The sequence below is a fragment of the Maniola hyperantus genome, chromosome 3 (genome assembly GCF_902806685.2).
Source record: "Maniola hyperantus chromosome 3, iAphHyp1.2, whole genome shotgun sequence".
NCBI classification, from domain to species: domain Eukaryota; kingdom Metazoa; phylum Arthropoda; class Insecta; order Lepidoptera; family Nymphalidae; genus Maniola; species Maniola hyperantus.
Window position 1 is genome coordinate 4,671,140 of NC_048538.1, and position 24,532 is coordinate 4,695,671.

The 24,532-nt window shown below is 36.0% G+C and overlaps 5 protein-coding genes across 5 annotated transcripts; 3 read left to right on the forward strand and 2 right to left on the reverse strand.

Moving 5' to 3' along the window:
- Nucleotides 1-249: 249 nt before the first annotated feature.
- LOC117996250 (probable tRNA (uracil-O(2)-)-methyltransferase) lies at nucleotides 250-3,678 on the forward strand. Its single transcript, XM_034984291.2, has 4 exons — nucleotides 250-811; nucleotides 1,305-1,492; nucleotides 2,061-2,291; nucleotides 2,719-3,678. The coding sequence occupies exons 1-4, from the start codon at nucleotides 352-354 to the stop codon at nucleotides 3,580-3,582; spliced, it is 1,743 nt and encodes a 580-aa protein (XP_034840182.2). The 5' UTR covers nucleotides 250-351; the 3' UTR covers nucleotides 3,583-3,678.
- Pex5 (peroxin 5) lies at nucleotides 3,672-5,743 on the reverse strand. The gene has a single exon (XM_034984292.2). The coding sequence runs from the start codon at nucleotides 5,434-5,436 to the stop codon at nucleotides 3,844-3,846; it is 1,593 nt and encodes a 530-aa protein (XP_034840183.1). The 5' UTR covers nucleotides 5,437-5,743; the 3' UTR covers nucleotides 3,672-3,843.
- A 2,072-nt stretch (nucleotides 5,744-7,815) lies between these two features.
- LOC117996211 (synaptic plasticity regulator PANTS) lies at nucleotides 7,816-10,459 on the forward strand. Its single transcript, XM_034984242.2, has 3 exons — nucleotides 7,816-8,382; nucleotides 8,686-8,850; nucleotides 9,717-10,459. The coding sequence occupies exons 1-3, from the start codon at nucleotides 8,269-8,271 to the stop codon at nucleotides 9,939-9,941; spliced, it is 504 nt and encodes a 167-aa protein (XP_034840133.1). The 5' UTR covers nucleotides 7,816-8,268; the 3' UTR covers nucleotides 9,942-10,459.
- A 1,003-nt stretch (nucleotides 10,460-11,462) lies between these two features.
- Aldh7A1 (aldehyde dehydrogenase 7 family member A1) lies at nucleotides 11,463-21,952 on the forward strand. Its single transcript, XM_034984415.2, has 8 exons — nucleotides 11,463-11,745; nucleotides 12,440-12,656; nucleotides 13,712-13,929; nucleotides 15,304-15,519; nucleotides 16,313-16,492; nucleotides 18,253-18,435; nucleotides 19,117-19,323; nucleotides 21,221-21,952. The coding sequence occupies exons 1-8, from the start codon at nucleotides 11,578-11,580 to the stop codon at nucleotides 21,437-21,439; spliced, it is 1,608 nt and encodes a 535-aa protein (XP_034840306.1). The 5' UTR covers nucleotides 11,463-11,577; the 3' UTR covers nucleotides 21,440-21,952.
- On the reverse strand, nucleotides 21,942-24,433 carry Mettl5 (Methyltransferase like 5). Its single transcript, XM_034984136.2, has 4 exons — nucleotides 24,298-24,433; nucleotides 23,645-23,859; nucleotides 23,114-23,254; nucleotides 21,942-22,421 (listed from the first exon to the last, which is right to left on the reverse strand). The coding sequence occupies exons 1-4, from the start codon at nucleotides 24,430-24,432 to the stop codon at nucleotides 22,268-22,270; spliced, it is 645 nt and encodes a 214-aa protein (XP_034840027.1). The 5' UTR covers nucleotide 24,433; the 3' UTR covers nucleotides 21,942-22,267.
- Nucleotides 24,434-24,532: the final 99 nt, after the last annotated feature.

The following is a 24,532-nucleotide window of genomic DNA, read 5'->3' on the forward strand; positions in this document are numbered from 1 at the left end:
GTCTGGTGTTACCATAATATTGTTGATGTCAAAATCTACACAAAAATCAACGGTAATATCAAGCAAAAATCAAAATCAATCAAAATAATCACAATAATAAAATAAAAAATAAATAATCATTGAATCATAATGTAAACATTTTGAACTTTAGAAAGTCGTATTTTTCAATAGCTTTTTACCGGTAGGTACTTTTTTTAAATTGTTCTATATAAATATTTGCGGATTGCTAGCTTTCATATATTACAAAGTACTCTGTGTTGCTAGCCTAGCGACAAGGAGCAGTTCGTCTTCGTGGTCTGTTGATAATTTAGATTAATTAATACTAAGATAACATAAGATAATTTTAAAATTATGGAAGAAAAGACTATAATGAAGGAGAGCTTATTTTGGCAATCTATCAATATTTTAATTATGAAACCTCACGTTGTTAATAAAAGGCTGTGGGGCTCTAAAATTTTATGCCAATTCAGATTTAAAATTCTATTACCAAGAAATTTTGAGGAAATACTGGATCATATTAAATTAAAAAATGATACAGATTGTGCAAAACTAACTTTAATGGAACTGATTACGGATATGAACATGGAGGTAGAAGAAGAAACCGGAACTGAGATTGAATTTGTATTAGTAGAACTCCTACCTAAAAGCTATGCCGAAAATCATGCATTCCAATTAATTTGTTTACAAAAGGCTGAACTAAAAGTTAAATTTATTGATGTTACACCCCTGGAGAAGAAACAAAATTTGTGTCCAATGTTTTCATATATATTTTGTTTGAAAGATGGAGAAATTCATTTAGGAACAGCCCCTGGTTAGTAAAATCTTTAGGTACTAATATCTCTCTAGGTATAATATTTACCTAAGTAAATAAATAAATTACTTGTACCCTTAGATTAAGGAGACCAATCCTTGAATCTAAGAAATTAAGTATTTTTTTACCAATTTTTGTTAGTTTTTAATTTAAGTAGTTATCCAACTACTATTACTACATGTATTGAACTACACTAGTAATGTTGTTCAATACAATAAGTTCATTGTCAATATCACTCTATGACTCACATAAAGTATCAACCATTATTTATATCATAATCTCTGAATATAAAAAGTAAATGGTTCATTGACTGACTCATCAACACCCAACCCAAAGTCCAAACCTTGAGACCTACAAAGCTGAAATTATGCACAAATGTTCCAAATGATAAATAAAGATAAGGCTAGATTCTTCAATATTCTCATGGGAGTGAAACTGTGAGTGGTCTCTAGTTCTAGAATAATAATGCTGATGATGATTTATTTCATTGTAGATGTTTCTGGAAAATCCAAGCAGTGGCTAGAGACTTCTGTACTGCCTCAAGTTATCAAGTGGAGCAAAGAGTTTTTGGGTAACAACACCAATCAAGTTTGTAATGAATCATTAGCCCTGGTGTCACAAGATAAATACTATGAAAAATACAACCATCTAAAACTTAAATATGGCAAGAAAATGGTTAAGGTACACTACTTTGTCTAATTAATAGTGTTAAATTTCATTAAAGTGCCACACTTGACCACAGTCACTCCTGATGGAAAGCAAAAATGTGGATGCAGATGGAATATGGTACCTACCCTTGAAAATACCTATTCACCCTCAATCTCTGATCTGGGATAGTTATTCCAAACCCTAGCGTTACTATGTCATGCCCCTTTAACAGTATATGTAAAGGTGTGCATACAAATTCTGCTATGTGGAAAATCACAAGTTATCAGTAGAAACTACTTTTAAATTTACTTAGTAAAAATTGTGTTACTTGCGTTAAAATGATATAGCTAAGAGAGTTATCTCTTGAACTTACACACAAAGCTAAAAATGGGTTTTGTAGGCCTATATGTACAACTTTCTGGCTGTATCTTGTAAACCTTAATATGTAGAGATTTATACTGTTAGAATTTTCACAGAATGTGTATTTTTAAATAATAAACATTTCATAATAAAAATTATAAAATTTAAGTGTTCTTGTATGATATATTATTTCTGTGCAAGTCCAACTCACACTTGACCGATTTGTTTCTAACTGTTTAAGATGTGGCCAGAATGCACAGACCCAACAAAGTTTGTTTATGAAGATGTTGCTATTTCAACATATCTGCTACTCCTGTGGGAGGAAGAAAACACTCCACAGACCTTTGTGGATGTTGGATGTGGCAATGGATTACTTGTTTATATTTTAAATATGGAAGGACATAATGGATTTGGTGTTGATGTAAGAAAGAGGAAAATATGGGATATGTATCCAGAAAATGTTAAATTAAAGGTAACATTAGATATTTTTATAGAATAGAATAGAAAGAAAGAAAGAAAGAATAGAATATATTTTTATTCAAGTAAACTTTTACAAGTGCTTTTAAATCGTCAACTAGTTTAATTTACCACTGGTAGGTATTGTATTATAGTGTAAATTACATTAGGTACTAAAACTATTTTTTTAGTGAGTAGTTAGTGCTCATTGGTATTTGATAATGCAGTCTAATCTGGATATGGCAGTATTAAAAGACCCTAGTCCTATACCCCAGATGCATCATACCCAAATTCAAACTTGCTTGGTGATAAACCATCTGTTATTGAATATTTGCTTTATTATTTTTGATTTGGCTGCTATTCCTTAAAAGATAGTATAGTCAAAAAAAGTAAGATGCTATCAAAATTGACTCAGGATTTTAGAAAATAAGTAACTGTTTCAGGAAATGACAATAACTCCTACGAATATCCACCTAATTTCACATGGCAACTGGATTATAGGCAATCATTCAGATGAGCTTACACCTTGGATACCTGTGATTACTGCTAAAACGTCGTACAAATGTAACTTTTTCCTACTGCCTTGTTGTGCTTACAATTTGGATGGCACTAAATATCAGAGGCATAATTCATCAAAAAGTCAATACACAGAATATTTAGAGTATATCCAAAAGTTATGTGAGGAATTTGGCTTTGAAACAAAGATTGATAGGCTCAAAATTCCAAGTACAAAGAGGATATGCCTTATTTCCAGAAGAAGGATATATGGGGAAGATAAATATGACAAATATTGTGATCTTATTCAAGATATGGTTAATGAGCAAATAGGATTAACTAATAGAGATATAAAAGATAATGAACTAAAGGATTTTAGAACTAGGGATGCAGTTGAAAAAGTAAGAAACTGTACACAAGTAGATAAAGGTGTAACTGAAAGTATAATTAAGTGTATTACAAATTATTTACTAGAAGGATGTAATTTAGACGCTAACTGGTCAAGAGGGAAATCAGCACAAATAAATGTACTTGTGGAATTAATACCATCTGACATGTTAAAAGCATTAAAATCAGAATGTGGTGGCTTACAAACTCTTCTAAGAAACAATCATCAGATTTTTGAAGTCCATAAGGGATGTGTGCAATTGAGATTCCCAAGAACAATAAATGAAGTGAAAGGAAATGTAAACAGTAAGAAAAATGGAATTGATATAAAAATGCAAGTGAAAAAATGCTGGTTCTTTGATAACCACCCTCAAGGATGTCCTTTAGACAGGTCTGTGTGTAGCTTTTCACATGAAAAACCTTGATATAACAGATGTTACAACTTATATTTATTTATGTACCTATATAAAGAAAGATGATTATTAGCAGGATTTTATGTAAATAAAAGTCATAATAATTTTCCCCAACTTTTAACTGTCAACAAACCATAATTGCCAAAAAATATTACTAATATAAAAAAAATCATATAAAAATAACTTTATATCACCCACTGCCTCTTACTATCACATATCATAATATGATAATGCTTATCAAATAATTAGTCTAATTTTACTAAGCTGTAATACCTAAGACTCTATTTCAAAGAATTTATTAAGTTCTGATAAATTCCTATCATCAACTAACTTTGCAACATCATGTTCTCCCATATAAGAACACACCATCCTTAGGGTAGTCCAAATAGTTGAGGAACTATTGTCAACCGATGACTCATTTGGAAACATTCCTTTTGCCTTAAATTGTTGATTTAATGCAACTAAAAAGTGTTCAGCTGCTTGTTTATATGCTTTTAAGTTCATACAAGTAATGCCAACATTGTACCTAGCTCGTATGAAGCCTGGCTCCAAGTTCAAAGCTTCATGGTATGCATCCACAGCTTCCTCTGACCTGTCACTATTAGCCAGTGTAGCACCGAGTCTATTCCACAATTTAGCATTATCAGGTGCTACCATTAGTGCAGCCTTAAAACAATCTACAGCTTTATCATACTGCTGGTTTATATTAAATATGACTCCTAGAGCATTTTGTACATCAGAGTCAACTTGTGAAGGATTCAATTGTACTGCTTTCAGATATAAGGATGTTACATAGGCCTCTAATTCTTTGAGGTTCATGTTCTGAGGATTTATGTCTTGTGGAATTAGATCACTGTACTTGGGGCTGGCCTTCAGCCAGTCTGTCAAGGTTATGTAAGCAAACTTAGACATATTCTCATTAGTGTACGCAGCTGCTAAGGTGATATAGCCTTCTAGTTGTCTTGGATCTAATTCTAATGACTTTTTCAAAGCAGTTATTGCCAGGGGATCCTGTTCATTCTCTGCTTGAGTGGTACCCAGTAGGAACCATGCTTCAGCCAAATCAGGTTGCTGCTGTGCAGCTGCCTCAAAACAAAGCACTGCACCTGGCACATCACCCATCTTTAACCGCTCCTTACCTATTTCTAAAGCACTTTTATTTTCCAACATAACATTGCCTTCAGTGAAGGAATATTCCTTGGATATTCCATTTGCAACTTCACTATTCCAGTAATCATTAACATCACTAAGTTTAGCCCACTCATCTTTGTACTTCTCTGCCATTTCTTCCACTATTTTATCTTTACTTGCTTGTTTCTGTTCTGCTTCTAATGTTTCTCCTAGGTACATTTCTCCTGCACTTATTTTCTTCATGAATGACATAAATTGATTATAAGCAAGTTCATCATCTTCCTTAATACTATTAACATACTCTTGTGCTTTGGTTTGGACACTGTCTGAAGATTGTTGTAGTTCAGACTCGCTAACATATTGTATCTGAACATTGGAATGTGTCATAGGTTTCATCATAGATTGGTATGACATGTGAAATGGCATCATAGGCGCAGGCATAAAGGATGAAGGCCCGGCTAACCAGGGAGCATGTATCTGTGAATTTAAAGATGTCCGACTTGATGTAGGCATCTGTGCAGATTTCGCCATAGTATTTTCTACTTCGGGCATATTATTAAGCAAGGCGTTCATGTTAAATGTCTGAGGTACTTGAGAGTTTTGCACCATGAATTCACTGACGAATCTATCAGCTTGAGATAATGTACTTGGAGCATCCCGACTCACAATATTCGTTAGCTGAACCAGCGAGTTGTTGCCGCCACAGTCTCCACCAACGAGTTTATTCAGCGACATTCTGAGTTATTCACTAAATTCCACAATTTACAGGACTATTTTCTTTGTTTACTTGGCGCACTCCATGCACTCACAATAATAAAATTAAAATTATCTTTCCAAGTTCTGAGCAAAGAACACTATCCATACATAGAGGTCACAGTTCAACCAAAGTTCAACTACAACATAAGCTCGTTAATTTTCTTGCAATGCACCTGATAAGACAAAAAGTGTAAAATAAATGATCGTAGGAACGAAAACAAGAACAATACGATAAGCACCAAAGAGTATATAAACAGTACACTTCACAAGCACAAACAAGAGCCCAGCGTCGAGCTCAAGAGTAGGTACCTAGTGATTCTTTGATTTTTAACAGGCTTTCCAGCCGGAAAGCCTGGGTTTAGACCATAGATTATCTACTATATAATATATAAGCGAACGTAAAGTAGAAGGAGCCTTGAATAACATTTCACAAGTAAGTACTTCTGCTTGAGCGAGAGGGACTGAAGGGGTCATGCATAGGGGTGCAACTCCAGAACATTAAAAAATCGCAAATTGAAATTCGCTTGTGGTGCCATCTAAGCGCGAGCACGGCGAAACAAATAGATAACAGTTTACAAAAGACGTCAACAGATGGCGGGCACATTGCTGTAATTTTAATGACATTAATAAATTATAACCTCTGTGATTATAACCAACTTTTCATGTTTTCGTGTGCTGTAGTAAATATTTATATTTCTGTTAAATTTATCTGACCCTGCTTTAATAACAGGACTCTGTAGTCTGTATTTCCTTTCACCACCTCGATAACTATATTCTAAGGATTGATTTACGGACTCGATTCATGCCTGAACGACTGACCACGGCTACGATTACGGACTTGTTTTTGCTTTGTGAAATGATTTTTCTGTGAATATAATATTTGTGCAGAAAAATGCCACGGAGATCTCGATGTGTGTCTGGATGTGACTAATTTGGTAAGTATAAAATCAGCTCACTCGTAATCTAACTCAAAATTACTTCAATGAGTCAAACTCTGTGCACCATTAAGGCACTATTAGGACATTAGGTATTTTATCATGATACTAGGTACATACCTATATAATTCCTGCGATTTCGTCAGCTCAAAAAAACTATTTTAGAAATCCCGTGAGCAGTCCAATTTTCCGGGATAAAAGTGGCCTACAAGTTACAACCGTCTGATGCAAGCTATCTCTGTACCAAACAGATCATCTGTTTGGTACAGAGATAGCCTGACCACCACTTTGTCTACGTGGATTTAGGGTTTTTCAGAATCCCATGGGAACTGTTTGATTTTTACGTGACAAAAGAAGCCTATGTCCTTACCTGGATGCAAGCTATCTCTGTACTAACTTTCATCATATACGGTTACACAAATTTACTGTAAAAAGCTAGCATACAGACAGGTTGACACACTTTTGCATTTATCATATTGCTTATTAACTACTAATTCTGTAAATTTTTTGTTTTGTAATTAAGTGTACTTACAACATTTGTTTTGAACTTTATTGACTAAGTTATTTTTATATTATAGGTATCAACTATCAACTAATAATACTAAGTACAATAAGTAAGTATAGACTAATGCATATTTTATGTTACTATTTTTTCAGATGTTTGTATGGCTTTCCAAAACCTGGCTACTCCTCTCTATGAAACCATTTAAATAATGAAAAGAGATAGTAGGACAACATTTAGAAAACAAGACTGATGATGAAATATATACCTAGTTACGAATTGTCAAATTTGCAATCACCAATTTGAAGATCGTTGAAATACACCAGTTGTGGTAGTAATATGAAAGTTATGAAAAGTAAATAACCAAAAATTTTGGATTTGAGCGTTACCTATTTCACAATCTCGTGGGTCTTGAATTTGGGTATGTATTTTACGTACCTAGTTACGAATTTATGAAAATAAAATACTTTACAAAACCTTAAAACCTTTTTATTTCTAGGTATAGTGTTCTATAATTTAGTATCTTAAAGAGTCAGTCTTGTAATATATATTTTTAAACATGTTTTAAACAAACGTTAATGGAATTATTGATATTTTTTTAAAACATGTTCAAAAATATAAAATATGCTAGTAAAGTACTTTTATAAATAGCATTTAAATTTTCGCGCCCTCGCACGCCTAGCGCGCTATTAGTGCCCTCTAGATGTGAGCACACGCGTAACTTTGAAAAAGAAATCTTAAGTCGCACATCTATCTCTAGTAATATAGTAGATAATCTATGGGGTCATGCTAGTTGCATATCTGCAGGTATATATCTGTGTCTGTGGTTTAGATGAACTTAGTCTGAGGATGAACAACATAGTATAATATAGTAGATAATCTATGATATTTTTTTTTAAATTTATTTTACGGCCCTGGATAGCAGTCCTTTAAGGCCTTAATCTATGATAGTATGGCTGACACCATAGATTATCTACTATGCTGACACTGAAGGCAGGGGTAGAACCCAGAGCCGTAAAACCAGTTTAAAAAATGGCTGACATTGACAGCAGTTTTAAACCATAGATATTTTAAACTCGCCTAGGGTAATCTGTGTTTTAAACTCTAAAGTTTGAAAATTAGATAACCTCAAAGTTTTAATTTTTGAAAAAACTTTATTTATTCCGTAAAACCGTGTAACCGTATGTGAGCTATAATTACGTATTCAACCAATTTAAGTTTACGTAGCAATTAAGGTTTCAAAACTGTAATTTTTGACCAAATTCTTAATGCAATAGGTTATGTAATTTCTACGTAATTTAAACACATTTTTATGAAATAATATAAATTACTTGTCCATGTGAATTAAATATATAAGCAGCGAACAATTAAATTATGGCTGAAGGAAGCAGTAAAAAAGTTGAAGTAAGCGATAAATCAGCCAAAGTGTCTGACGACAATGACACTGATGAACAACCACAATCGAATGAACCGGAGGACAAATGGCTGGTTAGTACCTCAAACTAGTGCGAGAAGCGGCGTTCTATCTCAGCCACATCTCACCTATTTATGCAGGACCGCCGGATAGGCGCTATCTTCGATCTATTAATAACGCCAGAATTTAGGATAACTTCGTGATATTTTTCCTCTCCCTCTCGCTATCATTATTTACAACAACTTTACAAATACCTATTACATACTTATCAAACCACTACTGCATGATTTCTACACTAGCTGAAAGCTTACTTCAGAGGTTCATATAATTACAGTCTAGCCTTTGTAATTATAATTATTTGTCATGCCTGTTCACAGATAAGAGATTGTGAGATATATAAAGATGAATACAAGGAATGCACAAGTTTTAGAGCGAGATTCCACCAGTACTTCATTTATGGAGAGACCTTAGACTGCAACCAATGGAAAAAAGACTACAATAACTGCTGTAAATGGACTGATGATGGAGATCTTAAAGCTGCAGTGAGTCAATGATATATTTTTATTTACAACTAGGTTATGCTCTGACTTCGTGTCTGCATGGACTACACAAATTTCAAACCCCTATTTGATCCCCTCAGGGGTTGAATTTTCAAAAATCCTTTTGTAGCAGATGTCTATGTCATAATAGCTGCATGCCAAAATTTCATTCCGTTCCTTCCAGTAGTTTGAGCATTGATAGATCAGTCAGTCAGACAGCTTTTCCTTTTATATATTTAGATGATACCTGCAACTTTGTTCATGAGGATTTAGGTATTTGAAAATTCTAAGGGAGCTCTTTGATCTTCTGGCATGAAAAGTAGCTTAAGCATATATGGGATTTTTTAATGCCTGAAAATAAAAAAATATTATTATTATTATATTAAGTCCCTTGTCAAGATGCTATCCCTGTACCAAATTTTATCAAAATCAGTCAGTGAAAAGTTTCACAGTTTTATCAGTTTTACTTTTAGAAAGTACTTGAGCTTTTTCTTTTGTATTACATGATCATCATGATCAACCCATCGCTGGCTCACTGCAGAGCACGGGTCTCCTCTCAGAGTGAGAAGGGTTTGGCCATAGTCTACCACGCTGGCCAAGTGCGGATTGGTAGACTACACACACCTTTGAGAACGTTATGGAGAACTCTCAGGCATGCAGGTGTCCTCACGATGTTTTCCTTCACAGTTAAAGCAAGAGATATTTAATTACTTAAAACACACATAGCTCCGAAAAGTTAGAGGTGCGTGCCCGGGATTGAACCCCACAACCTCCTATTAGAAGGTGGATGTCCTAACCACTAGGCTATCACAGCTTCATGTGTATATTATATTGTGGCCTTCATAATTACAATGTTCGTTTGATTTCAGGAAGCTGTAATAAAAAGCGAGAGAATTCGTAGGCTTGATAGGTTAAGGGGGCATTATCAAAACAATGTCTGGACAAAAAGAGAAGCACCACCGCCTGATTGGGACAAACCCTTACCAGAGTGGATGGTGAAAAGAGATGAGAACACATACCTAGCATATAAGGCGAAGGAAATGAGAGAAGGCAAAGAAGAAGAAAGTGAGAAGAGCTTTTGCTCTATTATGTAGCAAATATTATATTTCTGTTTACACCAAATGTTACTGCATGTGTGATTTTGTTGTTAAGGGAGGTCAAAATAATAATGATCAACCCATCACAGGTCCAATACTGGTCACAGGTCTCTCAAAATGAGAAGGGTTTGGCTAACAGCCCACCACACTAGTCAAATGTGGATTAGCAGGCATACCTTCATACTTAAATTAAATATACATCAGTTTAATATTAGTTTGACCTCCTTGAGTAATAAAGTTATTTATTTATTTTATTTATATAAACAACTTTATTGTTAACAAAATTACAGAAAATTGTAATAAAAACAACTGTATGTTTGTGTAAGTAGGAATGAATTTGTAATGAAATGTGATATTATTTACTGCCAGTTGTGTACAAAGTTAGTGGGGGTAGATAGGTAAATATAAGTAGTACAGAATTAAACATCTTGTTTATTTAGTCAACTGATAATGTTAATGTTTGCAGTTCAGTAAACAGCAGATAGTCTACTTATAAATAGCATATTTGTGAATGATATCTTTAAAAAAATTGTTGAAATCTCTGTTGGTATCCCATACGGCGCAACTAACATTGTTAAATACCACGTTGCTTGCCTAATTTTACAAGAAAGCCTGAAAACTTATTTTCTAAAAAAAAACAACCGAATTTAGAAAAAGCACTAGAGAGAGAATTAGCACCATATCGCCCTATTCACGTTAGCATCTATCATATTTACTGGGAATTCTCATTGCAGAAAATAAAATAATTAAGTGTTTTCGCATAGGCAACAACAATGGTTAATTAGTTCATTAATAAATGGTTGATGGAGTAACGAAAATAAGTAGGTACAAAAAAAACGATCGACAAGATAATGCCAGTAGAATTTATTGATTTCTCATACTAATATAAAAGCAAATATATTGCAACAATTAGTTACCGTGACCCAGCTGATTTATCAACAAAACGAACGATAATAACAACTTAATGTTCAGTTGTTCATATTATTGTACACAAGTAGAAATGTTTTCGCTAGAGAGCTTGTGGGAAATCTTAAGGAGGTGCTTGATAAAAACGGTTTGTTCCTAGTGGTTTTTCGAATTACTTAAATTGAACCGTGGCTTCACGATTTATGAATTTAAGGTGGAAACGGGAACGAGCAAGTTCAGGTTGAGATCTATAAAGCGCATTTTGACCTTGCTCAGACCTAAGACATTGTTAAACGTTATAAACCTGACTCGTTTTAACTGAAACTTAGGTTTTAGCAAAATCAAAGTAAGCTCTTTAAATTTCTGCTCTTAGATAGTATTTTTGAACAATTAAAGTCAGCTTTATGTATTTTGACATAGTTGGAGTTAGCAGATATACTTAAAACTGAACACAGGACGTTCATAGCATGGAAACACTCAAAACTATGACGCGATGACGCGCCGATAGGCCAAAGTAAATAAAGCAGAGTTCGAGTTATCAAGAAAGACAGTGAGAGTGTCAGCTCCAATCTACTCTGCGGATAATGAGCCATAATCACTTAGCTTTTTCCAAGCAACTCTCCAAGACTTGCCACTATCTCTCAGACCATTGGGTTTTATCTGTTTGTTCGTTGGTCTTGTATCAGTTATCACTTTCGCAAATAGTTGATTAGCGCTCGTTGCACCGATGAGCCGCGTTCTGTGCCGTACTGTTATAGCTCTGCGTTTGAGGTTGCCAATGGCTAGGCACGCGTCTTATCTCATCGACGACCCCAAATACTCCTTCTTGAAGGACCTGGGCTTGGATAAGAAGAACGTGGGCGTGTTCAATGGTAAATGGGAAGCTAATGGCCAGGTAAGTTTCATTTCAATTATTTAAGTAGGTATTTGTTTTTATTTCTGCTCTCTATAGAGTGTTAATAGCAATCAATTTCTGCATTATTCGGGCCTTCGAAGACGACACGATGGTAAATGGTTAGGCATAAAGGCACTGCATAGGTACCTACCCAATTATTTGAAAAATATTTATTTATATTTGCATAAAATGATCAAGAACTAGCTGTAAATAAAGTAAAAACTACTTATTTACCCATACCTATTTCCAGTGTTTGTATTTTGTCGCTCTCCCCAACTCTAAATTTTTACTTTTATCTCTCTGCATCGTTTTTCTTATTGAGAGTCGTGATTTCTTTCTATTTTTTATATAATGGTAGGAGTTTTCTTGGCACTATTGATTATAAATCACAAATAATCTCTACACTATTTTCGAACTTCCTACATATCTACCTTAAGAGGTAGGTATGTAGGCAGTTCGAAAATAGGTATGTTTTATCACCAAAAAAATCGAATGTAGGTACGTACCTACTCGTAAATAATGATGGCCTTATCTTTATCCCAATAAAGCTTTTCCAGTGACCTTAAACTGTGATCTTATGCTGCAATACAACGATTACCTACAAAGTTCGATAACCTTTTTCACACATTTATCTTATGTTTTAATCGACTTCCAAAAAGAAGGAGGTTCTCAATTTGGTGCGATTTTTTTTTAGCTAATACAATCCTACAGTCCAGCGAATGGCAAAGTGATAGCAGAAGTGCAGTCGGCGAATACAGCTGACTATGAACTGTGCGCGAAGGCTGCTCAAGAAGCTTGGCATGCATGGGCGGAATTACCCATCCCTGCTAGAGGGGAGATCGTCAGGCAGATCGGCGATGCACTGAGGGACAAGTTACAACCGCTTGGACAATTGGTCTCGCTGGAAATGGGTAAATATATCTATCAAATTAATAAAACTTGGCTTATTAAAAATCACTTGCTTTAACGGTGAAGGAAAACATCGTGAGGAAACCTAGATGCCTGAGAGTGCTTCGTAATTTTCTAGTTCAAAGGTGTGTAGTCTACCAACCCGCACTTGGCTAGCGTGGTAGACTGTGGTCTAAACCCTTCTCATTCTGTGAGGATACTGAGGAGTGGGCTGGTGATGGTTTGATGATGAAAGTATACTCAGGTATTTCGAATATTAAATGTATCAAATTGTGGATGCCAATTTTGTTATTTACGCCTTCAATTTAAACTCTTGCATAGTTTAGGTATCTTCCTACCCATTGTTTACTATTCAGTCGCACTGTTTTACGTCAGAGAGGTCGCTGATATATTTTATCTAAAACAACTAAAAAAACTTTACTACGCAAAATCTACTACAGTATCGTTGTGTCGTGATGCAACAAAAATGTATCAGTGTCATACTTTTTGTTTTGGGGCTGGTTTTCTTAAGCAGTAGGGCGATTTCGTAAAACCTGCATCAATCATTATTACACTGATCGTCGGCGCTGACAGAATGTAATTATAGGTATGCATAAATATTAAGTAGAGCTCCGAATTCAATTTCAATTTCATTTATTGCATTTCCATAAATAATTATTTCATATTAAGTACCTATGTACAAAGTATTATGGATACCCAGTTTGGGTGTCGCAATTTGGTCCTTAGACCTTAGTAGGGAGACCGATATTATTATTTATTCTCATGCAGCTCCAAGCTCGCCCTGATTGGTCTATCGTCAAGTTTGATTGTGTTGCACACTACGACAGTTTTTTTGATGTATCTTTGTTTTTTGTTGTACCTTTACGTTAAGGTCGGCCGCAGGTTATCAGAAATTGTCAGGAAACTTTCTGTCGCACTCAATCTATGAACATCAGAAGCGGACGTCTGATTCGGCAAAATTCTGACAGTCTGTACAAAATGTGTTCTGGCGCGCGTCAGATTTTTGCGACATACAATTTCTAATAATATACCTTGTAACTTTTGTTGTCTATCCAAGGTAAAATCCTCCCGGAAGCAATAGGGGAGGTGGTAGAGTACATCCACGTATGCGACTTGGCCGTGGGGCTGTCTCGTACGCTACCAGGCACGATCTTCCCTTCCGAGCGGCCGGGACACGTCCTCATAGAAAAGTGGAACCCTCTCGGCTTGATCGGCATCATCTCGGCGTTCAACTTTCCCGTTGCTGTTTATGGATGGAACAGTGCCATAGCTATGGTATGTGGTATAGCTATAGCAATTCAATTCAATTCTCTTTATTTCGAATTTGGGTTTGTTTACAGATCTTAAACATATTGTTAGTGTACGGCCAAATTCTACCTTGCGGCATGCAATGATACGATGATATAGAAAAATTACATTAAAAATACATACACATTAAAATATTATTTTTGTCCAAGTCATTTCCTATATATCTTGTCTTGGTACTTTTTTCAGTCATCTATCGCTGTGATGATTGGGTCTTATAACTTTTTTCAGAGGTCGAATAAAGTCAGTTTCAGCATTTTCTCTAAAATTATTGAAATGATTTTGATGTGGTTTTTTCATTAGGTTAATAACGTCAGTGTGATATTATCAGAGCATGTTTTTAGATAAGTCTTGTAAATAAGTATAAGCCACCGAGGGGGCACTGCACTGGGTTTTTTAAAAATTATTTATTACTTGCCATGATATGGAAAACTTCTGAAGTTTTGTACTTCCCAATCTTAAATATTTCATACGCAATAGTTCATCAACAATAAAAGTAGGATATAGCAGAAAATAGTACAATAAATAATTTGTAGTCACAGAAAAAATATGCCGGTGTTTTTAAAATTAGAATAGGAATGGAAAAATAGGCAAATGATATCAAAAACCTGTAATTATTTTTATAAGTTAAAATTTTACACTCCTTAGATACAACATTATCTAATCCAAGGCGTGGATTACAAATTAGATAGTAAATATACTTAGATAAATACATACCTCCTCGGCCCAAGTAGATAAAAATCATTTGATAATAAGGTGCTAGGCTAATAATGACCGTCGAACTTGAAGATAAAAGTAATGGTCAACAAACTCGACGTTTCCAGGTATTATTTATCACTAAAATATGATGATCATTACTAACTTAACTATGAAACTTCCACACTCCACGGTCTTGCGCCGCCTGAATCCAGCGCCTCCCTGCGAATCGCCTGATGTCGATCGTGGTGTGTGGAAGTCCCTACAAAAGACCTTGTTGATGATGATGATGAAACTACTTCTTCTTCCTGACCTTATCGTGGCCACGCTACGTGGGTTCGACACAACATGTCTTCTTCCACTCGCTTCTGTTAACAATGAAAGTACCTGCGCTAAAAATTCTTGCATGTCTCATCAGTACTTTACATTCAAACTTTAAAAAAAAAAACACATTTATTTGGGACCATAGCGCACAGTTCACAGTACAAAACACAACAACAACAAACAAAAGTATAGAAGAAAAAAAACCGCGGAATTGGAGACTTTTTGTCCTCCCTCCAAAGTCTCCAATTCCGCGCAGAATTCGCCTCAATTTGTTCCAAGTATCTATATAACCCTACATTATACATATTTATACATATTTTGCAGGTATGTGGTGACGTCAGTATATGGAAGCCTTCGGACACCACACCGCTCACAGCTGTGGCGGTCACCAAAATAGTCGAGAGCGTCCTCACAAAGAACAACATCCCTGGAGCGGTGGCCGCTCTTTGCGTTGGCGGCAGAGATATAGGACAGACCCTCGTCCAGGACCATAGGGTCAAACTGGTGTCCTTTACCGGTAGCACGGCTGTAGGTCAACAGGTAAATATTGATGCCAATTCAGCTCAAGTCTTATATTAGACAGGTCTGAAAGAAGTGTAGTAAAGGACAGCATATTGTTAGTCCGGTATAATATAGTAAAGCATAAACGATCACCAAAATTGAAGAGAGCATCCTCAAAAAGAACAATATCCCAGGAGCGGTGGCTGCTCTTTGTGTAGGCGGCAGAGATATAGGACAAAGCACCGACCAGGCCCATAGGGTCAAACTAGTGTCCTTTACCAATAGCACAGCTGTAGGTCAACAGTAAATAATGATGCTGGTTTGACTGAAAACTAAACAAAGACAGTTCTGAAGTAGTGCCATCCTTTTTACAATGTCCCTGGCAGCAAAGGACAGTATGATTTTTAGTCCTGTTAATTTGGTAGTAACGGCTGTTGGTCACTTTGTTTGTGGTTTCTTTATTTTGATATACTTAATATCAAGAAAGAGGGTAGTTCGCTACTGCCCATGACAGCTCGAACTTCATCTCTCGCAGCACCGCAGTCCCGTCGTGACCACGACCCGTGCAATTGGGTTGAAATATCGACAAATAAAAACATTAAACTAATCGTGGTATCTAGATTAAAATAATATCAAGATATTTCTATATTCATTCGAGCTTATTATAAACTACAATTTAGCATGAATAATTTTCTTCTTTGAATTATGTGAGAAGTTCTCAGTGTGAGTCTTGAGTAGGCATCAGTATAATGAACTATTGTGTCACAAGTTTCATCATTTCGGAATTTCCTAAGGATAAAAGAGAGCTCAGAGGATATTCCATAAATTTCAGGTGGGAGTGGAGGTACAGAGACGGTTCGGTCGTCACTTGCTGGAGCTGGGCGGCAACAACGCCATCATCGTGAACTCGGACGCCAACCTAGACCTTCTGCTGAACGCGGCTCTCTTCGCGTGCGCGGGCACTGCGGGCCAACGCTGCACTACCACCAGGAGACTGCTCATACACAAAAAAGTAAGTCGTCGTCGTCAACCGATAGATATCCACTGCTGTACATAGATCTCTTGTAGGGGCTTCCACAGGCCGCGGTCCTGCATTGCTTGTATTTAGCGGCCTGATGTCATAGGAGTCCTAATAGACTATCGCTTGGCTGCAATCAGACCTGCTAGGTGATTCGCTAACTCAGTGTCTAACACAGAATGATAGCAACCGAGGTTGGTTGGTTCTACATTGCTGCTTCACTGGGTGGTAGTAAAATATTTTGTCGTAGAAAACCTTCAACGGATTAAAAAATGAGCTTTGTGGCTATCGTTCAGTGTTAGACACTGAGTTAGAGAATCACCCCACTGGTAGCAAGTGATGATGTAGCCTAAGATAGAGTGTGCTTGCCTAGAAGATGCCTATTCACTCTTGACTTGAAGTTATCCATATTATAATTGGAGGGGAAACTGATGCTGGAAGGGTGTTCCAGTTTGAACGGTGTGTTTGAGCATGGATTTTATGATTTGTTGTGTTATTTATCTCTTACTTACACAGTATACTTGTGTACCTATAGTAAATAGATTAATTATTTATTAGGCACAAGTTATACGCGCATTTCATCGTACTAACACCTCCCTGTATTTCATTGTATTAGAATGTCTATAAGCCGTGTAGCACACGTTACCATCGTCTCAGACTTTTTTCTTGACTTGACAGAAGAGAGTTTTCGAGGAAGATAATTACAAAAAAAATAAAAACCGACTTCGTTACATAAACACTAAAAATTGAAAAATAATTTAATTTATTACCGAATATATTATGTATACAAGAGTTAATATAGTTCCATAATAATACTTTTTGGTGCCGGTGCCAATTAGCTTTAGCTGCGCGAATCGTCTAGACTTCATATTTTTATGGGACTCCACAATGGCACCTCATTGGCACCGACCCCAAAAAATATTATTATGGAACTATATTAACTCTTGTATACATAATATATTCGGTAATAAATTAAATTATTTTTCAATTTTTAGTGTTTATGTAACGAAGTCGGTTTTTATTTTTTTTGTAAAAAATTTTTATTTCACAATTTTTAGTGGCCCCATGGAATTATGCTATGACTGGTTAAAAATCTACTGTTTACTAAGCTATTACACTGATCGCGAGCAATTTACTCTTATCCGTTGAGGAGTTCCAGTATCTATCTTCGAAGATGTTCATCAGATCTTCACCAAATTGAAATGGGACCAACTTTGAAGTATACCCTTTCAAACAAAAAAAGAATTTTCAAAATCGGTCCAAGCGTTTTTGAGTAATCGGGGAACATACATAAAAAAAAAAAAAAATAAGATTCCGACGAATTGAGAACCTCCTCCTTTTTTTGAAGTCGGTTAAAAATATCTTCATGAAAAACTTTCACACTTTTTTTGAGTAAAAACTCAAAAAAATGTTTGCGCTGTTCTTAACTAAGTTCGATCATTTTATGCTGGGAGAATACTTAAAATGAAATAATTCCATTTTATTCAATCAGTGCCCTTATTATAAATGCGAAAGTGTGTTTGTTAGTTTGTCCTTCAATCACGTCGCAACCGTGCAACGGATTGACATGATTTTTTGCGTGGGTATAGATAAAGACCTGGAGAATGACATAAGACTACTTTTTATCCCGGACAATCAAAGAGTTCACACGGAATTTTTAAAAACCTAATTCCACGCGGACGTAGTCGCAGGCATCAGCTAGTAGAATATAAATTTGGGCGATAACTCAAAATAAATCGTTATATTATCGCCAGGTGTTCACCGAAGTCGTCTCGAGGCTAAAGAAGGCGTACGCGGGCGTAGTGAGCAGGATCGGCGACCCATTGTTATCGGAGACTCTGATCGGACCTCTGCACACTGCTGCTGCCGTCGAAGCTTACAAGAAGACAGTCGCAGAGGCCATCAAACAAGGAGGAACTATTGAGTTTGGAGGAAAGGTGAACTTATTATTTATCTTAATACTTTTCTCACTGAGCGTTTTTAGACTGAAATAATTTATATATACTTTGCTCAGACTTTATTTACTTTGAGTTGAAACAAGACAGAGTTATGATTCTGACATAAATCTAAGATTTAATATTACAAATGCGAAAGTATGTCTGTCTGTCTGTTTTTTTACTTCCCATCCGAAGGTGCGCTCTGACGGTCTCTGCGGTCCACTGAACCGAGATAGGACGGAGCATATGGATTTATTACTTGGTATTGATTTTTATGGATCTGCGCCAGACAGTATTTCTGACGATGACGATATGGCCAGTGAAAGCGTCATTAGCGCAAAGCAAATTTCATCACCTCGTGTGATGAAGTTTACTTTGCGCTGCTAAAATACCAAGTAGTGCACGCACCCTATTGGCGTTTTGTAAAGGCCGACGCTTCGTATGCTATTCGGATTTAATAAACGTGTACCAGTCTTTAAAAGATTTTGACGTTTGTAAGGTACAGATTACAGATAAAACATGCATCCCAGAGACGTACATCCTACTTTTTATCCTATAAAATCAGTTCCTACGGGATCAAAAGATAAACTAAATCAACGTGGACGAAGTAGATGGCATCTAGTTCAATATAAAAGTAGCTAGAGTAAGTCTGATGTACTTTAACTTGATAAAACGTTAAAGGTAATGGATCGCGAAGGATTCTTCGTGGAGCCGACGATCATCACGGGCCTGTCGCACGACTCGCCGCTAGTCAAGTCGGAATGCTTCGCGCCCATCGTCTACTGCATACAGATTCCCGACTTGGACACAGGCATTCAGTACAACAATGAAGTCGAGCAAGGACTATCGTCTAGCGTTTTCACTGAGAATTTGTCTGATGTGTTCAAGGTTTGTTTACGTTTAATTTGTATTTTGATGCTCCTACAGTTCTTTAATGATAAATGATTTGTTTAAATTCGATAATAAGTTCGATAAATAGTAAGTGTCCATCGTCTATTGTATAAGACCAATCAGACTAAACAGTGGTGACGTAATAAAATCAACACGTCATTTACTAATAATCTGATTGGTCTGCTAAACTAAACACGTCCCCGCTCCACTCCGCTTCAGTGGACAGGCACCCTTAAAAGTCAAAACGTACGAGCCATTTAAATGATCGATAGATCAAATAAAAAAATAGCTACCTCGATGCATGCAATAAATCGAACTACCCTCGATTTATCATTCAAAATTGTACTCTAACTTAAGGTCGTCGACATTTGACTGTCAGTCACTTAGCTACATTCAGCCCTTAGTTTGAATTTGAGATTTGTGCCATCATTATCCACCGCTAGCGACTTCCACACACCACCGACTTGCGCCGCCTGTATCCAGCGACTCCATAATAGGCTACTTGACTCATATCTAATTTCGTCCAATAAATGATCATTTATTATAGTATTTTGCTTAAGACAACGAAATATATCAATAACAATTATTAAAAACGCAGGATGGATATATAAATCCAATTTAAAAAAATACAGTTTTTATTTTTATTTGAAACTCAGAAAACGCTGTCAGCCATGATGTGACGTCATTAAATATGTAAACAAACAAATGTCATCCCTATTGACTAACGTAGTATCCATATATATAAAATTTCAAGTCCTCCTGACTAACTTATATATCAACGCACAGCCTAAACATCTAAACAGCTGGTTCTAGATACATGAAATTTGGTGGGTGTGTTCTTTGTAGGTAAAGAGAAGGTATTCACTATGAAAGGATTTTTTGAAATTCCACCCCTGAGTGGGTTAAATGGGGGTTTGAAATTTATGAAGTTCACGCGGGCGAAGTCACGAGCATAAGCTAGTTTTTATATATTTCTAAAAACTCATAGTAACTCTTTATAAATTGAATAAGTTATTAAGTAAGACTTACAACAAAGTGATCATTGCAAAAATAAATTTGGGTTGCAGTCGTTAGTGATATAGGATCCCTTTAAGCAAGTCTTCGCGTGTTACGTATATTTATTTCACTGGACACTCTAATCCACAACTTTCCTGTGGTCTTTATCGATGCGTTCTTACATTCTCGGATGATACAATAACGATAATTACTATATTTTTCATGTAAACTAGTATAGAAGTCGTGTTTATTAAACTTTGGTAGGTTATGCTGTTGTTTACAAATGCATGACGTCAGAGCACAGATAATCTATCGGCCAAACATGGCCGACAGTGTTTTCACCTGTCTAAGAAAAATATATTTTTAAATTAGTTTTACGGTTTTTAGGGCGCAAAAAAATATAGTGTTAATTTTTTTGATCTAATAGGACAAATATTAACCATTTAAGACCTACTTAAAAAAATTGTCAACTAGCCTATTGATGTCGTCTGTCTACCTAGTGGGGGATCTTCCAATGCTGCGCTCTCCAGTGTGAAGTCATTCTGGCACCTTGGGGCCCAAACATGTATCGGTTTTTCGTGCTATGTGCCTTGACATTGCCACTTGCTTTTCAACCCGCTGAGCTGTCGGTTACTTCGGTTCTTGTACAGATCTCCTTATTTCTGATTTGATCACGTAGAGAAACTCCAAGCATAGCTCTCTCCATCTGAGCTTTTTATGAGGCCCATAGTAAGCGACCATGTCTCGGATCCATATGTCATCACTGGCAACACGCACTGTTCGAAGACTTTGGTCTTCAAGCACTGACGAATTTTGGACGAGAAGACATCTCGAAGCTTCCCGAACGCTTCCTTTAAGAGATTTGTATACAACCAAATAAACTCTGATTTTGTTACAGTGGATCGGTCCGCACGGCTCCGACTGCGGCATAGTGAATGTGAACATCCCGACCAATGGCGCGGAAGTGGGAGGCGCATTCGGCGGCGAGAAGGCCACGGGCGGCGGTCGGGAGTGCGGCTCCGACGCGTGGAAAGCGTACATGAGGCGATCCACTGTCACCATCAACTACTCCGGCACTATCAAACTGGCGCAGAACATTAAATTCGGCGATGAATAATTTCCTACAATGATTACGATAAAAATATTTGAGCTCAATTGGGTATTTTCCTACTTTTGAATTTGATAAATATTATTACTTTATTATAAACTAGGATAAAAATAATGACGTACGCTGAAAAAAATATTAAAATCTAACAAAGATTTACAAAGTTACAGGCATTTTAATTTTGGAGTGGGAGAGTCTTCTATCCCTTTCTCGCAAAACGAAAATTTGTAGGAAACCGCACGAAGCTACTATGGCATTAGTACGGTGTGACGTCAAAATGCTATATCGCTATCTCTGTCTAATCAGAAATATTTAAATGCTTATAACTTTTTTGTTATTTGATCGATTTAAGTAATTAAATATTTCAGTTTACGTGATTGTTTTTAATCCTAGTTAATAATAAAGTAACAAAAAAAATTGGAGTCAAATACCCAATTTAAGCCAAATGCATTCTTAACTTTTTATACTAAAAGCAACAAGCGAAGAAAGACTGATTCATTACAAGAAATAAACATAAGATCATAATATTGTTTATTTTATTTACATAATAATATAACTTAATTATTTTCTAACTTCATTGAATAAAAAAAATTACAAATAAAGTGGGTATATTTTAAATATTCAATTATAAATGCGAAAATGTGTTTGTTTGTCCTTTAATCACGTCGCAACGGATTGACATGATTTTTTGCATGGGTATATTAATTAAAGACCTGGAGAGTGACATGGGCTAGATACTTTTTATCCCCGCAAAACAGTTCTCACAGGATCTTTAAAAACCTAAAATCCTCTCAAGTTTTAAAGTGCCAGTAATCCTATAAGGTTAAGAAGGTTAAAATCCTATAAGTCTGGATGATGTATCCTCCACAGGTCCACGCCAATGTCTCTGGTCTGTTGTTTGTGGAACTTGTATGTGGCTGGTAAGTTATATCGGAGTTCAGCAATCACACTTCCTTTAACGCCCCATTCCTTTATTTTCTTCTGGATATGAGATCTAAAAAGAAAAACAACATGATTATTAGGACATGTTTCTAGTGCAGCAAAGGTGAATCATTCCAGGTTTTCAAAAATTGTATAAAGAGTTTTAAACTCTCAGAGCTCTACTAATGGTTCTCCTTTCTAAGTGCTGCTGGTAGAAGTTATTATAGAGCTCAAAACCTTTTGGTTTTGAAAGCTATGAAAGCTCGCAAGTCACACTTTGATACATATATGTACTACTTACTGAGTACTGAATCAATCAATATAAAAATAATTGTATCTTTGTTTGTTTGTCCTTTGTTCCTACGCTATTTATCAGATTGTTGTTGTTAGGTCTTGCGCGAAGCTTTCTTACATAGTAAAGTCAAAGTATAGTGTAGTAAGTGGGACGCGAGTTGTTCATACGACCACTTCGTACCTGCAACGCATGCGAAGCAACTAGTGCCAAATAAAGTAAGATTTAAGTGCAAGTTTTGTAAGGATAAGAAGAAAATATGGTTTGAGGTATGCTAAGTTACATAGGTTTCATTTTGGTTAGGGCCAGATAAGCAACCAGCTCAAGGATTTAAAACCACGTAAAAATACAAAATCAATACGTATAGTCCATACAAAATGACTCCTCACGCGCCATTTAAAGTCTATGGGTCAAATTTGACACAAAAAGTTAAAATGGCGCGTGAAGAGTTAAATTTTACGCGTTATATGTACCTTGTTGATGATTTGTGCAGAGAATAAACACTATCAGAAGTGAGATCCAATCCCATTTTGAGAAACTTCATATCTATTCCGGCGTTGTTCTTTGTGCCAAATGGGGGATTCATTAGAACTGTGTCAAAGTAATTGTCCCATCTGAAACGCATAATGCAATTTTCATTTCAGTATTAAAATTAGAAAAACAGGCTTTCTATAATAATTTAACACCAATTTTTGAAAAAAAAAACTACTATGTAAGTACTAAGAAATAATAGCTAACCTACCTTATGTATGCACATACATACACTTGATTTTTGTCTTATCATGTAGTAAATAAAAAGTAAAGCTTTTAATCTATAGCAATAACTACTGAGTACTTTAAACATATCGAAAAAATATCGATCTCAAAACAGCTGTTCTGTTTGGTGACCATTTTCGGCGGAAGTGACGTATGAACGTTACTTACGTCGGAAAAAGATCGGAGTTACTCTCGAGTCACTGCTAAAGAAGATTAACTTCAAAAACAATTCAATAAATAATAGCAACCTGCAAACATTTGAGTTGAGAAAGTCGCACTGCACCGCATCAATGTTGGTAACGCCGCTGTCTTCAAGGTTTCCCTGTAAGCCTGCTAGTGCACTGTCGTCTATGTCCAAAGCTACTATGGAGCCAGCTCCCAACAGTGCTGCACCCAGGGACAGCATGCCAGTGCCGCAGCCGGCGTCTAACACTAGCTTGTTTTCTAACGATGCAAATTGGGTCTGAAATATTACATTGTATTTTTATTTTATTGCAAGGTAGGCTTGCGCTTGGCGACAATCATGCTTGAAAAAAGCAATGATGAGGTCTAGGTTGGAGCGCTTGCCTAAAAGATGCCCTAATCACCCGTGTCTTGAAGATGCATATTAATTCTTGCCACATTTGTATATTTTGTTTTTATCTGTAACACCAACAACAAATAAATGTATTTTCTTTCTTTCTTTCTTTGAAGGTAGGTATTTACTATTTAAGTGGCAGGAAACATTTGAAAATTTCACCAAGATTTGAAATTAAAAATTGTAGGATCCCGTATAAAGCAATATGCTCATCGAAAATTAAAAAAAAAACAAGCTAGTGTTCATTATTTTTTTGTGAGGAAAGCATCTTCATTTGAACTAATATAATATATAATACTTCTACACCATATTTTATAGTCTTACCTGTACAGTATAAAGTGCAACAGCAGCAATATGTGCAGGGGTCTCATACTGTTCCAATTCAACTCTAGGATCAGAAAATCCTGTCAGAGTCCCCAGATGTCCCTCCAAGGTCTTCAACTTAATGATTGCAGACATGAGGTAAGTGGAACAGGCTAGATGTGAGTCTTAAGGCTCAAAAGGGCTAGAACCCAGAATCGTACAGCCAGTCAAAAAGTAGTAAATAGATACTGGCTGG

What these genes read in the sequence shown, in the direction of transcription:
- Pex5 (XM_034984292.2), bottom strand. Translation starts at nt 5,436, where the DNA reads ATGTCGCTGAATAAACTCGTTGGTGGAGACTGTGGCGGCAACAACTCG.
- LOC117996211 (XM_034984242.2), top strand. Translation starts at nt 8,269, where the DNA reads ATGGCTGAAGGAAGCAGTAAAAAAGTTGAAGTAAGCGATAAATCAGCC. An exon ending in AACCGGAGGACAAATGGCTG is followed by an intron (nt 8,383 to 8,685) that starts GTTAGTACCTCA and finishes GCCTGTTCACAG; the next exon opens with ATAAGAGATTGTGAGATATA. An exon ending in ATGGAGATCTTAAAGCTGCA is followed by an intron (nt 8,851 to 9,716) that starts GTGAGTCAATGA and finishes GTTTGATTTCAG; the next exon opens with GAAGCTGTAATAAAAAGCGA.
- Mettl5 (XM_034984136.2), bottom strand. Translation starts at nt 24,432, where the DNA reads ATGTCTGCAATCATTAAGTTGAAGACCTTGGAGGGACATCTGGGGACT. An exon ending in CTCAACTCAAATGTTTGCAG is followed by an intron (nt 23,255 to 23,644) that starts GTTGCTATTATT and finishes TATGCGTTTCAG; the next exon opens with ATGGGACAATTACTTTGACA. An exon ending in CTGCACAAATCATCAACAAG is followed by an intron (nt 22,422 to 23,113) that starts GTACATATAACG and finishes TTTTCTTTTTAG; the next exon opens with ATCTCATATCCAGAAGAAAA.
- Aldh7A1 (XM_034984415.2), top strand. Translation starts at nt 11,578, where the DNA reads ATGAGCCGCGTTCTGTGCCGTACTGTTATAGCTCTGCGTTTGAGGTTG. An exon ending in GACTGCTCATACACAAAAAA is followed by an intron (nt 16,493 to 18,252) that starts GTAAGTCGTCGT and finishes TATTATCGCCAG; the next exon opens with GTGTTCACCGAAGTCGTCTC. An exon ending in ATTTGTCTGATGTGTTCAAG is followed by an intron (nt 19,324 to 21,220) that starts GTTTGTTTACGT and finishes ATTTTGTTACAG; the next exon opens with TGGATCGGTCCGCACGGCTC.
- LOC117996250 (XM_034984291.2), top strand. Translation starts at nt 352, where the DNA reads ATGGAAGAAAAGACTATAATGAAGGAGAGCTTATTTTGGCAATCTATC. An exon ending in ATGGCAAGAAAATGGTTAAG is followed by an intron (nt 1,493 to 2,060) that starts GTACACTACTTT and finishes TAACTGTTTAAG; the next exon opens with ATGTGGCCAGAATGCACAGA. An exon ending in CAGAAAATGTTAAATTAAAG is followed by an intron (nt 2,292 to 2,718) that starts GTAACATTAGAT and finishes TAACTGTTTCAG; the next exon opens with GAAATGACAATAACTCCTAC.